The sequence below is a fragment of the Neovison vison genome, chromosome 1 (genome assembly GCF_020171115.1).
Source record: "Neovison vison isolate M4711 chromosome 1, ASM_NN_V1, whole genome shotgun sequence".
NCBI lineage: Eukaryota > Metazoa > Chordata > Mammalia > Carnivora > Mustelidae > Neogale > Neogale vison.
Window position 1 is genome coordinate 170791804 of NC_058091.1, and position 15327 is coordinate 170807130.

Genomic DNA, 15327 nt, shown 5'->3' on the forward strand with positions numbered 1-15327 from the left:
ACTAGCGGGCTCGAGACCGGAGATGTTTCCGCTTCCCTTCGCGTCGGCTCCGCCCAGGCCCCGCCCAGGCCCCGCCCCGCGGCTCGGGAGCGCGCGCGCGCGCGTGCGGGAGGGGGCGGGTGGGGAAGGATCGCCGGTGAGATCCTGAGGCGAGGCTCGCGCGCCCGCCCCCGCCCTGGCCCACAGCGCCCACCCGGTCGGCCCGGCTCAGCCATGATCAAGGCGATCCTCATCTTCAACAACCACGGGAAGCCGCGGCTCTCCAAGTTCTACCAGCCCTACGTGAGTATCCCGCCGCCGCCGATCCGCGCGAGGGGGAGTAGTTGGCGGCTGGCAGCGCCTTCAGGGCGACCCCCTGAGGCGCGCCGCGGCCCTTCGCGCGCCCTCGGCCGCCTCGCGCTCCGGGGCTGTCAGCCTCCCGCCCGGGGCGAGCGAGGTACCCACCTCCCGCCGCGCTCCTGTCCTCCGACGTGGCTCTACCTGGGCGGCTCCTCCGCGGGTCTGTGGGCTGGGCGGCTTCCCCGAGGCGCGGGCGAGGCCCTGGGGACTTCCCGGGGCCGGGGGCTCTCGGCGGCCGGGCGGCCGCAGCCCACCTGCACCCGCGAACCCACCCGGCGCTCCGGCCTGCCCGCCGCCCGAGCTCGGGGCCCCACCTCCCTGACTCGCAGCCTCTCCCGGCCGACTTCTCTCTCTCCTCGCAGGGACAGATGGGCTCCTGTTTTTCCCGGTAATCCCCTCGTCGCGCAGGAACTTGGGGCTTCCTGCGTTCGCCTGAGCGCTCGCTCTGGACCGTCTCCCCTGGGTGCTCGGTCCAGCTCTCGGCCGCCCGATGTGACTTTCAGGTGCCTCATTAGAGAAAAAAAAAGTGAGGACCGAACATTTTTTTTTTTTTTAAATGGAGCTTTTCCCCTAGTGGCCATGAAGGAGGTCCTGCAGTAGCCGGCGACGTTTGACCCGTCACAGCTGTGACGGTCCGTAACCTGAAAGTTCCCATTGCAGCAGCTGGTTTGGCATTTCGCTCCCTAAGGGGATGGGGTCTCGTCTGTAGCTTTCCTTCTACTTAGGAAGACTGGTCATATTCGTTAAAACTCTCCGTGCAGTGTAAATGGTGTTGCAGAAAAAGCAGGAGGTTTTAAGGGGGGGGTAGGGGAGTGGGTAATGAGGGTTACAGACGTAGGTGCCTGTCTGAGGGCAAAATTCACCGCTAGGTAAAACGTAAAATGAAGCTGTCCGTGTGAGAATTCCTGTAGAGATATTAACTATTGGGTCGTGTGGGGGCATTCTGCTTAGAGTCAGAAATGAACTTTCAATTAAATACTGAGATGGTGCCAAGGCTAGCACTTCTGTGCATATAAACCCCAGATGGAAATGATGCCTGCCGTTGAAAATGAAATGTGAAAATGTCACTTGGCTTAAAATGATAATGCAGTCTGTGGAGGTGTTAGCCGAAGTGAGAAATCTTGAGCTTATTCCTCATTTCCTTAAGTAGTTTTGCTTCTGTGGGTGATAAGGAATATTTTCCTCTGTTCCCATTTGGTTTTAGTATGGTGTAATTCATACTAACGCTGTTGTTTCTGAGTTCGGTATGATTTTTTTTTAAAATATTTAATTTATTTATTTATTTGACAGAGACACAGTGAGAGAAGGAACCCAAGCAGGAGAGGGAGAAGCAGGCCCCCGCTGATCAGGGAGCTAGATGCGGGGCTAGATCCCAGGACGCTGGGATCATGATCTGAGCCGAAGGCAGATGCTTAACTGAGCCACCTCGATATGATTTTTTTTTTTTATCATAATGAGGCGCCCCTCGATATGATTTTTTTTTAAAGATTTTATTTATTTATTTGTCAGAGAGGGGGAGAGCGAGCAAGCACAGGCAGACAGAGAGGCAGGCAGAAGCAGAGGGAGAAGCAGGCTCCCCGTCGAGGGCAAGGAGCCTGATGTGGGACTCGATCCCAGGACCCTGGGATCATGACCTGAGCCGAAGGCAGCTGCTTAACCAACTGAGCCACCCAGGCGTCCCACGATATGATTTGTTTTTAACCCAGAATAAAATCATAGTTGATCCTGCTGAGTGGGGGAAAAATGCCCTTAACTGTATGTTGTTACCCATTTTCCTAAAATGCAGTATTGGTGTTTACTGAAGGAATCTTTTTTCTTAACTATATTCCCTGGGTCATCCATTTGCAGGGTAGGAAAGGTGTTTTGTGATACTGAAACAAATCAAAGATGTGTTTTTTCATAGCTACACTTAATATCAGTACTCAAAATAGTAAGTTTTCTGGCTCCTTTGTGGTATCAGTATAACCCACTCATGTAGTTCAGAATTTAAGCATCAACAGAAAGATGTATTTAATCTGGGAATCCAGGAATACATCTTTCTCCTGTCCGAAAAATGGGAGAAGTGCCTTTTACCTTTATTTAGAGGTAGCAGTGAAGGTTACTGTGGGAGGAGGCAGTCCTGGCATCAGTGGCAATTCTGGTGTCATTTTTGGCCGTGCATTAGTGACAGTGTTACTGGGGACAGGGAGCTAAAAGGTGTAAAGAGAAGAACCTAGTGTTCACTGGACATGTAGAAGTGGGAATGCCAGGAACTGTTTCTATTAATTATTAGTTTTTCCTAAATTGGGTTTAGCCAATTATATATTTTTCTTGGTCAAGAATAATGGAACATAACTGATTTGAGGGGAGAAATCTTTTCCACTCCTTTATGCCATCCAGCCAGTTTGTCAGCATATATTCGTTTCATGCCTACCATGTCCAGGCAGGGTTTTAAAATCTGGAAATGAACAAACGTAACTAATGCTCTTTTGGCGGGCGCGGGGGATGGACAAAGCTAATAAGAAGTAGAATATGTATACCATGCCAGACAGTAGTAAGTGCTGTGAAAAAAAAAAAAAGTGGAGTAGGGTGAAAAGGGAGTATGAGGATGACAGTTTAAAATAGGATAGTCAAGGGGCGCCTGGGTGGCTCAGTGGGTTAAGCCACTGCCTTTGGCTCGGGTCATGATCTCAGGGTCTGGGATTGAGCCCCACATCGGGCTCTCTGCTCAGCGCGGAGCCTGCTTCCCCCCTCTCTCTCAGCCTGCCTCTCTGCCTACTTGTGATCTCTCTCTCTGTCAAATAAAAGAAAAAAAATAGGATAGTCAAGTAAGTCCTCACCTAGAAGGTGACATTCGAACAAAGTCTTGAAATAGGTAAGAAAGCCAGACTTGCCAGTATCTGAGGGTAGGTCATTCCAGGCAGAGGGAGCAATAGATGCAAAGGCCCTGAGGATGGAATGGCTATTTGAAGATTCTGTCCTTTTTGAACAACACCAAGAAATAGCATGGTCAGAGCAGACTATGTAAGGAAAGAGTTTTTGGAAAAGAGGTCTGTTTGTATAGGGCTTCAGAGTTATTCTCTTCTCACTGCCTGGAATGTCCTTCCCTTGTATTGCCAAGTGTCCAGATTTGACCTCTTGTTCCACATTTAACTCAAACATCACTTAAGCACTTCCTGAAGCTTTTTATCTTGCTGGATGACTCCTGTTGGTTCTTAGGATTTTATTTTTATCGTTATTTATGGTACAGTATTCGGTTGCACAGCCTATAATTCCTTGGGGCATCCTATAGATTCCTTGAGAGAAGGTATCAGGTTTTAGATGTATTTGTGTCACCCCTAGCAACCAACATTGAATTTTGAATATAGACGCTCTCAAAAGTCATTGCTTAATGTGTTCATTCGATCCTCCCAGCCTAATATGGAGTTTGGATTAGAAGTGACTTCTAAGGCTCCTTCCACCTTTTAAAATTTTGTCCTTCATTAACTGGATGTTTTAAGAATTCATGCCTTCAGGATAAAAGCAATGGTGGAATAGTTGATACTTCAGCTGTTTCTGTTTTAAGTTGAAGCTTCTAAGAAGTATGTATTCTCAAGACTGACAGTTTTGAGTGTAATTTATTAAGCAGCCCCCAGGGGTGTGGTCCTTATAAGATGCCAGAGATTTGATTCTAACAATAATGGTTTAGCAGTGAGCAGTTTGGAAACTGTTGAACCATTTGCCAGCCATTTCCCTTATTGCATTGGATTTCCATTCCTCATTTATCCTTCCTCTTTTGTAAAAAAAGCTTATTTATTTTTTAGTAATCTCTATACCCAACTCACGACTCATGACCTGGAGATCAAAAATCACATGATCTTCCAACTGAGCCAGCCAGACGCCCCTATTCTTCCTTTTGACACAACAATTTATATGTTCATCTTTACCCTTTGGTAGTGCAGATTTCCGTTTCCTGCTGTAATAGACATTTAAGGTTTAATTGTGCCTGCCAGCTGCTGTGAGGTTTGATATATACGAAGTCACACATCTCTTTTGCTAAACTGAAATTTTTGGTTCATTCCGCTAGAGTCAGATACTAAAGAATTCAGGGGTGGACTCAGAATATTGTCACCTCTTGTATTTGCCCTCTATTTCCTTGAGCTATGACTACAGAAGTTTGAATGTTTTCCTTGGTTTAATTGTTTCTTTAATTGATGGTTAGCCCCAGCAACTTGGCAACAATTAACTTTAGTCTTTTAGTATTTGCTTGGCAATATTTGTGTATTGCCATGAAGAACTAATGAGACATGTAGTTAATAAGCCAGATTTATTTTTACATAGCTATCAAACAAAACCCTTGGGTTTTGATTCCTATGTTATTAATTAAGCATGACGTATCACTATAAATAAAGTGAGCATGTTTTTCTTTTATATGAATTATAGTAGTTGTTTCCACAGATACAAAAGATTGTACACATATAAAATGCACTGTTCATACATGAATTACAAACTGTTACAAATATGAGTTGTCTCAGTTTTCTTATAAACTAAATCTGATTATTGTTGTCAATTAAATGCATGCCCTAGAACGGACCTAAGATTGTTCTTTCCTTTTTTGAATTTGCTGACATAAAAAGCAAAAATTTATAAATATATATATATTTTTTTTCTTTTTAAATTTCTAAGAAAGATACATCCATGTTTACCAATATCTTTTCTTAGTGACTCTTAAGACAGACAGTGTGGCAGATGGGATAGTTAAATTTCTTTTTATGACCAAAATATCATTATCAACAGTTCTAAGGATTAAGGTGCTAACACATGGTAACATATACTATTTGAGTTGTCTCGTTAAGAAGAGAATTCCAAATGATTTGATTTCTTTCCATATTAATTAGGATGCTGTTGACTACCTAAATAGGGTTTTATTTAGCCTGACTTAAATTTGCTTGAAAAGAACTGTATTAGGATACATAATAGGAAGTGCAGAATAGTAGATTCCAAAATTATTTCATTCAGCAAATTAATGACTTCATCACAGCTTCAGTTTCTTTCTCTTTTTCTTCCTTGCTTTTCACGAAGTTGATATTCAGAGGCTGGCTTCCTCATTGAAATCAGTGGTAACCAATTCAGTCTTTAAGCAGAGTGTGATCTGTTCCTGCTAGGCATGTCTTCCCCTTTAGTCTGGTTAGCTCTGCCTAAGATAAATAACAGCTTACAGTAATCAGTATCCACCCTTGGAACTGAGGGTGGACACATGAATGAATTTACTATTCTGTTGGAAACGTGTAAGAGAGGAGTGGATGTTGGGTAGGTAAACAGGTGTCACTATTCCCTCTTGAGTCATGCACATTTCTTTTGAATAGATACTATTTTTCTTCTCTCATAATTTTACATTGATTCTGAGGTGGTTAATACCAGGAAAAACATATTGATAATACGTAGTTCTGAACATGTTCCACAAATATTAAAAAACTGAAGTTTATTGTTGCCATGTTATGGGGCTAATCATCAATTAAAGGTATTCCTTAAAGCATCATTGAAAAATTCAAATTCTAATATCATTATTTTCCTTGTAAGGAAAATTATGTATCCTTGAAGTCTTGCTTTTAAAAAATTGATATTAAAGCTGCTGACAATTGTAAAGAAGGAAATAAAATGTTCAGAATTATAGTGATTTTTTATTTTCATGGAAAGGTTGTAAATAAGACAATATTAGAGGTCATTCCTCTGCCTTTTCAAAGAAGTAGAAGGTCTTGTATAGGGTGGCTGTATTATGTTTCTTTAGTAAAGTTGTTAACTATTAAATTACTTAATTTTTAAATACATTTCCTTTTTTGTGATTATGTGGAAAATATTAAAGTGTTAAGATCACTAAGGTCATCTTGATTTCAGTATTCATAGTTAACTATTAACATTTACTTTAATTCCTTCCATAATGTCCCAGTGAAGAATATACACCTTTTAGACATTAATAACATAAAATGAATGCATTGAAAATGTTGGTGGATTTATAGAATATTTGTGGCTTTCAGATAACGAAATATGTTAATGTCTGGCAATTCTATTGTTAAAATGTTTTAAAATACATTAATGTAAATAGCATTTAGTCATTTGCATTCATTGTTTTCTCTGTGTATGTCTGTCTCTTTACGAAATTGGACTTACATGTGTGACCTGAGTGTATGAGGGCCCTTCCATTTTCTCATCCCGAAGGGAAATCTTTGCTAATTTTCTTTGGAAAGTCAAAGAATTCTTTCTTGTCTTTAGCACTTGGACATGTCTTTGTACTTGTGAATTGTGGATTTCTTTCTTTTTTTTTTTTTAATTTAATTTTGTTTTTTCAGTGTTCCAAGATTCATTGGGAATTGTGGATTTCTTCACTGTTCATGCTAAACCAAGGTGATTCTGAGTTGTTGTCCCCCTAGAGGAGCCAGTCTTCTTCCAGCTTCTTGTCACATAAAACTCTCATATTGGGACAAATTACACTTGTTCTTTCCTTGCCCATTCTGCCTTATCAGTCTTACCCTTCCCAAATCCTTTGAACTGAAGTATAGATAAACAAATTTTTTTTACAGAGAGATCATGCAATGCTCAGAAGGATATTGCAGTATAGGAGGAGTAAAGGCCAGCATTCTAGCTAATGGGTGGTAAGTTCTGCAGACTTCAAAGGGGGGCACTTCTAGACGGCTTTGAGAGGAGGAGTGGTCTTTTTGGATACTCCCGGACCTGTCCATTGTTCTCTCCTTTCCCTTGTGCCCTGCCCTTATTTCTTCCACAAATATTTGTTGTTTGTGTGTCCCTGTTCAAAGCGCAGGTAATTTGATGACCAAGACAAGTATCACCCCTGCGCTGTGAGTTTTACATTCTGGTGATAGGTTATAGACAATAAACAAAGTATGTAAAATTGTGTTTAGCTTGAAGAAAAATGAAATGGTGGAAAGGGATAAAAAGTGGTGGGGGAGGGACTATTCGATGAGATCCTCAAGGAGAGCCTCTTTCAGGACATTTAAGAAAAGAACCGAATGAGGTAAGGGATGTGTTTGAGAACAACTGAGGAAAGAATATTTCAGGCAGAAAATGGTGCAGGATCCCTCAAACGGGACCAAAGTAGGTGTTGAGGAATATCAAGAAGGCAAGCTGAGTGATCGCAGGGAAGTGTGGCAAGAGATGAGGCTGGAGAGAAGGACCACGACAGCCCCGTTTTCATCTCTCTCAGTGTGATGACATCATCCCCAACATGCTCTTCACAAGAAAGGTATTTCGCCCTGAATCCTACTTGTAGTTTGCGCAATTGGACGGTGCCTCTGGCCTTTACAGGCTAGGCAGTAATGTTTTCTTCTGCTCAGTCATTTTCTGCTCTATCCCAGTTATCCTTAGGCTCCAGAGAGGTGGGAGTGCTAGCCCAACAAATGAAGGTCAAAGTGACTCCCCCAGTTCTGTGCAGCCTAGTACTAATGAGACCTGTGATCAAGCTGGTTCCATTTCCTAAATCACCTCTGAAGTCATGGAGAAAAGCATTTATTTTTCTCAGACATCTCACAACCTTAATTATAGGTGAGCACTATTTATGTGAAGCCCCGTAGACCACCTCGATTACTGTGCTGAGAAGCGTTTATGTCTTTCCTGCCTTGTTTTTGAAGCCTGGTGTAATTCAAGAATCACCGGCTGTCAGTCATTGTTCTCTTTGTCACCCAGGAGGAAAGGGCTCTTTTTCAATGTGCCAGACCCTTTGAATTGTTTTGATTTCTTTGTGCTATATAATTAAATGCGTAAGATTGCCAGTTCATCCCATCACAGATATATTCTGCTATTTCCTGTCATGAATATATCTTAGCGTGACAGTTCTGAGTTTTTTAAGGTGGAGAAATACACATAAAATTGACTTTTAAGCAAACAGTTCTGTGGCATTATGTATGTTCACGTTGTTGTACAACTGACACCACTATCCATATCTGGAAGTTCTTCATCTTTACGAATTGAATCTTTGTACACATTAAACACTGACTCTCATTCTCGCCTTCTACCAGACACTGGCAACCAGCATTCTATTTTTTGTCTCAATTCGACTACTTTAGGAACCTCATAGAAGAGGAATCATATGGTATTTGTCCTATTGTGACTGGCTTATTTCACTTAGTAGAATGTCTTCAAGATTCACTGATATTGTAGCATGTATCAAAATATCCTTTTTAAGACTGGATGATCCATTATATGTTACGCATATGCTACATGGTTTACCTGGATTGCTTCAACTTTTTGGCTGTTGTGAATAATCCTGCTACGAACATGGGTCATCAGGTATACATGGGAACATGTGTGTACGAATACCTGTTTGAGTCCCTGCCTTCACTTCTTTTTCTACCCAGAAGTGGAATTGCTGGATCATGTGGTAATTCTATGTTTAATTTTTTTGAGAATTTGCTGTACCATTTTCCATGGTAGCTGTGCCATTTTCCATTCCCACCAGCAATGCACAAGGGTTCTAATTTTCCTACATCCTTGCTGATACTTGTTATTTTCAGTTTTTTTTTTTTTTAAGATTTTATTTATTTATTTGTCAGAGAGAGAGGAGCGGGAGTGAGCACAGGCAGAGAGTGGCAGGCAGAGGCAGAGGGAGAAGCAGGCTCCCTGCCAAGCAAGGAGCCCGATGTGGGACTCGATCCCAGGACGCTGGGATCATGACCTGGGCTGAAGGCAGCCGCTTAACCAAGTGAGCCACCCAGGCGTCCCTTATTTTCAGTTTTTTTATTACTGCTGTCAGAACGGCTATGAAGTAGTAGCTCATTGTGATTTTGTTTTACATTTGTGTAATGACGGTGATGTTAGCATCTTGTCATGTGCTTACTGATTATATATCTTTGAGGAAGTATATATTAAATCCTTTGTTCATTTTTTTTTTAAAGATTTTATTTATTTATTTGACAGAGAGAGATCACAAGTAGGCAGAGAGAGAGAGGAGGAAGCAGGCTCCCCGCTGAGCAGAGAGCCCGATGCAGGACTCGATCCCAGGACCCTGAGATCATGACCTGAGCCGAAGGCAGCAGCTTAACCCACTGAGCCACCCAGGCGCCCCTTTGTTCATTTTTTAACCTGGTTGTTTTATTGTTGTTGTTGAGTTGTGGAAGTTCTTTATGTAGTCTAGATATCATTCCCTTATCAGATACATGATCTGCAAATATTTTCTCCCAATCCATGGGCTGTCTTTTCACCTAAGCAATGGCATCTTTTTTCAAAAGATAATGTCCTTTGATGCATAAAAGCTTTTAATTTTGGTAAGGCCCAGCTTATCTTTTTTTGGGTCTCCTGTGCTTTTGCTGTCATATCTGGAAAATAATTTATAGTGATTGCATAAAAGTTCATTGTATAATGTATCATAATTTATCTAGCTAACCTACCACTGTGGAGTTTTATTTTGAATAAGCGATTTTTTTATGAAGGCTAAATAAGAAAATACTTACAGATAATACAGACTAATAACAAAATAACAAAAATAATAACAGCTACCTTTATTATTACTACTACTTGCTACTTTCCACTGTTGGTTGGAAGATTATGTAGGTAAGGAACTGTAGAATATTCCAGAGATCGCAGATATTTTTTGCATTTCTGCAGTATAAATTATCTCTTTGTAGGCTTTGTTTTGAAATGAACTTCTTTCTTTTTTTTTTTTAAATAAAAGATTTTTATTTATTTATTTGACAGACAAAGATCACAAGCAGGCAGAGAGGCAGGCAGAAAGAGAGGAAGGGAAGCAGACTCCCTGCCAAGCAGAGAGCCCGACGCAGGGCTTGATCCCAGGACCCTGGGAACATGACCTGAGCTGAAGGCAGAGGCTTTAACCCACTGAGCCACCCAGGTGCCCCAAGGAATGAACTTCTTTCTTAATACAGAATACTAAATCATCCAAAATTCTTCCAGAGGAGCAGTTTCATAAGGAGACTTTATAGGAGAAAGTTAGTTATAATACTTGCCCTGGCTTTTTTTTTTTTTAAAGAATGACCTAGTCTTTAAAAGTTACAATTCATATGTTATAAAATTCACCCATTGAAAGTATATACAGTTTAGTACAGTTGATTGTATTCACAGTTGTGCATATGACCATCACCGTAATTTAAATTTAAAACATTTTCATCAAAACAGTTGAAACCTAGTACCTATTAACAGTCACTCCCCAGATCCCACTGCCCCTTTTCCTTGGCAACCACTAATCCATTTTCTGTGTCTAGAGGTTTTTCTGTTCTAGATGCCTCATATAAATGAAATAATAAAATATGTAGTCTTGTGCTCGCTTCGGCAGCACATATACTAAAATATGTAGTCTTTTGTGACTTGCTTTTTTCACTTACAGTGGTGGTTTTAAGATTCACTGTGTTATATATATGTGTTATGTATCAGTATGGCATTCCTTTTAATGGCCAAATAATATCCCTTTGTATAGATAGACCACCTTTTTTTTTTTCTTTTCAGCATAACAGAATTCATTGTTTTTGCACCACACCCAGTGCTCCATGCAATACATGCCCTCCTTAATACCCACCACCTGGCTCCCCCAACCTCCCACCCCCCGCCTCTTCAAAACCCTCAGATTGTTTTTCAGAGTCCATAGTCTCTCATGGTTCATCTCCCCTTCCAATTTCCCTCCACTCCCTTCTCCTTTCCATCTCCCTATGTCCTCCGTGTTATTTGTTATGCTCCACAAATAAGTGAAACCATATGATAATTGACTCTCTCTGCTTGACTTATTTCACTCAGCATAATCTCTTCCAGTCCAGTCCATGTTGCTACAAAATTTGGGTATTCATCCTTTCTGATGAAAGCATAGTACCCCATAGTGTATGTGGACCACATCTTCCTTATCCATTCATCCGTTGAAGGGCATCTTGGTTCTTTCCGCAGTTTGGCAACCGTGGCCATTGCTGCTATAAACAATGGGGTACAGATGGCCTTTCTTTTCACTACATCTGTATCTTTGGGGTAAATATCCAATAGTGCAATTGCAGGGTCATAGGGAAGCTCTATTTTTAATTTCTTAAGGAATCTCCACACTGTTCTCCAAAGTGGCTGCACCAACTTGCATTCCCACCAACAGTGTAAGAGGGTTCCCCTTTCTCCACATCCTCTCCAACACACGTTGTTTCCTGTCTTGCTAATTTTGACCATTCTAACTGGTGTAAGGTGGTATCTCAATGTGGTTTTAATTTGAATCTCCCTGATGGCTAGTGATGGCACATTTTTTCATGTGTCTGATAGCCATTTGTATGTCTTCATTGAAGAAGTGTCTGTTCATGTCTTCTGCCCATTTTTTGACATGGTTATCTGTTTTGTGTGTGTTGAGTTTGAGAAGTTCTTTATAGATCGTGGATATCAACCTTTTGTCTGTACTGTCATTTGCAAATATCTTCTCCCATTCCGTGGGTTGCCTCTTTGTTTTGTTGACTGTTTCCTTTGCTGTGCAGAAGCTTTTGATCTTGATGAAGTCTCAAAAGTTCATTTTCGCTTTTGATTCCTTTGCCTTTGGAGACACATCTTGAAAGAAGTTGCTGTGGCTGATATCGAAGAGGACCACCTTTTATTTCTTTGTTATGTGATGGATGTTTGGGTTGTTTCCATCTTTGACTACTATGAATAATGCTGTGAACATTACATTCATATACAAATATTTGTGTTGACGTTTGTTTTCATTTCTCTTGGGCATATATCTAGGTGTGGAATTGTTATGATAACTCTATCTTTAATTGTTTGAAGAACTGCCGGAGTATTTTCCAAATTGTACTATTTCACATTCTCATCAGAAGCATATGACAGTCCCAGTTTCCCTATATCCTCATTAACTAACTCTTATCTTGTTATTGTTCTTTTTTGATTCTGACCATCCTGGTGTATGTCAAGTGGCATCTATCTGTTGTGATTTTGATTTGTATTTTCCTAATGACAAATGATGTTGAGCATCTTTTCATGTTATTATTGACTACTTGCATATCTTCCTTGAAAAAAAGTCTTTTCAAATCCTTTGTCCATTTATAAGTTGGGTTGTATTTTTATTACTAAGTTCTAAGTCCTTTATGCATTCTGGATGCAAGTGCCTTATCAGGTATATGATTTGCTTATATTTCTTTCTATTCTGGTTGTTGGTTGTTGCCATTTTCCTGCTGATATCATTTGTAGCACTTATTAACTTACTAATCTTATTATAATTAAAAAGATTTTTAATTTTGGTGTCTACTTTGTCTGTTTTTCTTGTTTGTGCTTTTGGTCTTATATCTAAGAAGGGTTTGTCTAATCCAAGGTCATGAAGAGTAAGGAAACCTGTGTTTCCTTCCAAGAGTTTTGTAATTTTAGTTCTTACATTCAGGTCTATGATCCACTTTGAGTTAGTTTTATATATGACCTGAGGTAGGGATCTAACTTTGTCCTTTTGAGTGTGGCTCTCTAGTTTTCCCAGCACCATTTGTTGAAAAGGCGACTGGTTTTTTTTTGTTGTTGTTTGTTTGTTTGTTTGTTTTGTTTTGTCTTAAAGATTTTACCTATTTATTAGAGAGAGAGAGAGAGAACTTAAGCAAGGGGAAGGGAGAGGGACAAGCAGACTCCCTGCTGAGCAGGAAGCCCAGTGGGGGACATGATGACCCGAGCCAAAGGCAGACATCTAAACCACTGAGCCACCCAGGTTCCTCAAAAGACGGCTGTTCTTTATTCATTAAATTGTCTTGGTCTCTTCCTCTAACTATCCCCCCACCTTCCAATTTTACCTTGTTCTTGAATTCTCAAACCTTTCAGCTGTCGCTGTGGTTAAATTATCTCTTTAAATATTTCAAACTCAGTCTGTCACCTCAGCTATGTGTTCAAAAAAAAAAAGGGGGGTCTTCGCTACTAAAACTGGGAGATAGTATAGTGAATGGTAGTTGTAGAGTGTTAATAATAGCTATCATTTATTGAGCACTTTCTTTATTGGGCTAAGCAGCTTTAATACATTTTTATACATTGTAAGGGAAGATACCAGAGGGTTTTTCTCTAAAGAAATTTAATGAAGGATCTGGGCAAGTATTAATATTTTTCCCTCCATGTTTGGGATTTAAGGTAGCCGCATTCTCATTGCTTGTCCATTATGCACTCGGGCTTAAGTGAGGCCTACTTACATAGCACCAAGGCTTTGTGCAGACTTCCTGCTGGCAAACAACCCACACTCACTGAATTTTCTTTCCTGGGACCGTTTCTTTTTCATTATTTTGAAATGTTAGGTTGTTCTGAGGCTTAACCTTCATACCTCTCTTGCTTTTAATGAAAAGTGAGCTTTGTTTCTCATATATACATCTTGCTCTCCTGATCCCATGGTTTTGCCTGTTTTGGTTTTTTTTTTCAGCTTTGAATGCCATGCAACTTCATATTCTCTCTTCATTGAATTTCTAAATTCTATTTATTCTATAAGTCTCTTTCTAGACATCTGTCTCTTCTTCAAAGATGATGATCTTGCTGCTGAAAATCATTGTTCCTCTTCACCTCTTGTAGTACGCTATTTGTATCATGCTTATGTCAGGAATTGCTTTCTAACTTTTATTACAACGACATCTATTTCTCTTTGGGAATATTAAAAAAGGCAAGACACAGAACACTGAATAAAAGTTTGAAATGGTTATATTCATTTTATTTTTTTATTTAAATTCTCAGAGAAAAAGATCTCTTTTTCTTTCATCTTGGTAATCCTTGATATTCTAGCAGCTAGCAGAGTCTGAATGCATTTTAAGAAAAAAATTCTCTTGAGGCGCCTGGGTGGCTCAGTGGGTTAAGCCGCTGCCTTCGGCTCAGGTCAGGATCTCAGGGTCCTGGGATCGAGTCCCGCATCGGGTTCTCTGCTCAGCAGGGAGCCTGCTTCCTCCTCTCTCTCTCTCTCTGCCTGCCTCTCTGCCTACTCGTGATCTCTCTCTGTCAAATAAATAAATAAAATCTTAAAAAAAAAATCCTCTTGAGTGTGTATTAGAGGAGGGATGAGGATTATGACGTATTTACTATTTGACTAGAGGATGTTTTGGTTTTAAAGTTGCCTTTATGACATACGTATAAGAACAGGAAATGAGCATAGGAAGAGAGAAAGGTTTTGTTAGTGGGTTGCTGAGTCTTTAAAATGAATTTTCACTAATGCATTAAGAGAAGTGTTTATTTATTTATTTATTTATTATTTGGTTTACTTTTATTTATTTTTTTTCTCAATTTATTTATTTTAGTGTTTATTTATTTTTAAGAGAAGTAACTAAAACAACAAATGTTGTTGCCTTTATATAACTCTAGTTTTCTTTAGACTGATGTAATCTAGGAGTTGTGACCAGTTGAAATGTATCTGTTGACTTCTGTGATGAAGCTATAGTATTAGGAAATCTGATCTGCCTGAAGCAAGCTCTAGGCTTCTTTACGAAAGCTATTAAATTAAATTGATTAATAAAGAAAGGGAAATTGTCTTATGTCAGCAGAGATTTGATTTGTTTAATCTCAAACTTTGGATGTTTGATTAAAATCTTAAGGCATTCTTCCTGATACTGATTTTCTTAGATGAGTATTGCTGACATTTTAAGAAAGGTGCTTATGAGAGGCAGTCTTAGAAGTTTATATGAGAGGGACGCCTGGGTGGCGCAGTTGGTTGGACGACTGCCTCCGGCTCAGGGCGTGATCCTGGAGTCCCGGGATCGAGTCCCACATCAGGCTCCCAGCTCCATGGGGAGTCTGCTTTGCTCTCTGACCTTCTCCTCGCTCATGCTCTCTCTCACTGTCTCTCTCTCTCAAATAAATAAATAAAATCTTTAAAAAAAAAAAAAAAAAAAAAGAAGTTTATATGAGAAATTATTTTCACTGATAAAATAATAAAACATAGTTATGGTTTAGCTTATATAATCTGTAGTTTGTTTATAAACAATAATAGTGCAAAAAGGATAACTTTTCTTAAAAGAAAACTCCTTACAAGATTTTACACCTGTCATTAGAATTCTAGAGCTTCTTTTATAGACAGTCCCAGAGACAGATGTTTTAAGTAAGTCATTGTTA

The 15327-nt window shown here is 40.1% G+C and overlaps 1 protein-coding gene across 2 annotated transcripts in view; it reads left to right on the plus strand.

The window, feature by feature from the left end:
• The first annotated feature begins 98 nt into the window (after positions 1-98).
• AP3S1 (adaptor related protein complex 3 subunit sigma 1) overlaps positions 99-15327 on the plus strand; it is a 78617-nt gene continuing 63388 nt past the window's right edge. Inside the window, exon 1 of one of the 2 annotated variants that reach the window (XM_044263208.1) lies at positions 99-282. In XM_044263208.1, the coding sequence (XP_044119143.1) occupies positions 214-282 (69 nt within the window). In that variant the 5' untranslated portion in view covers positions 99-213. The remainder of the gene's footprint in view (positions 283-15327) is intronic. The other variant, XM_044263198.1, reaches the window with a different exon arrangement.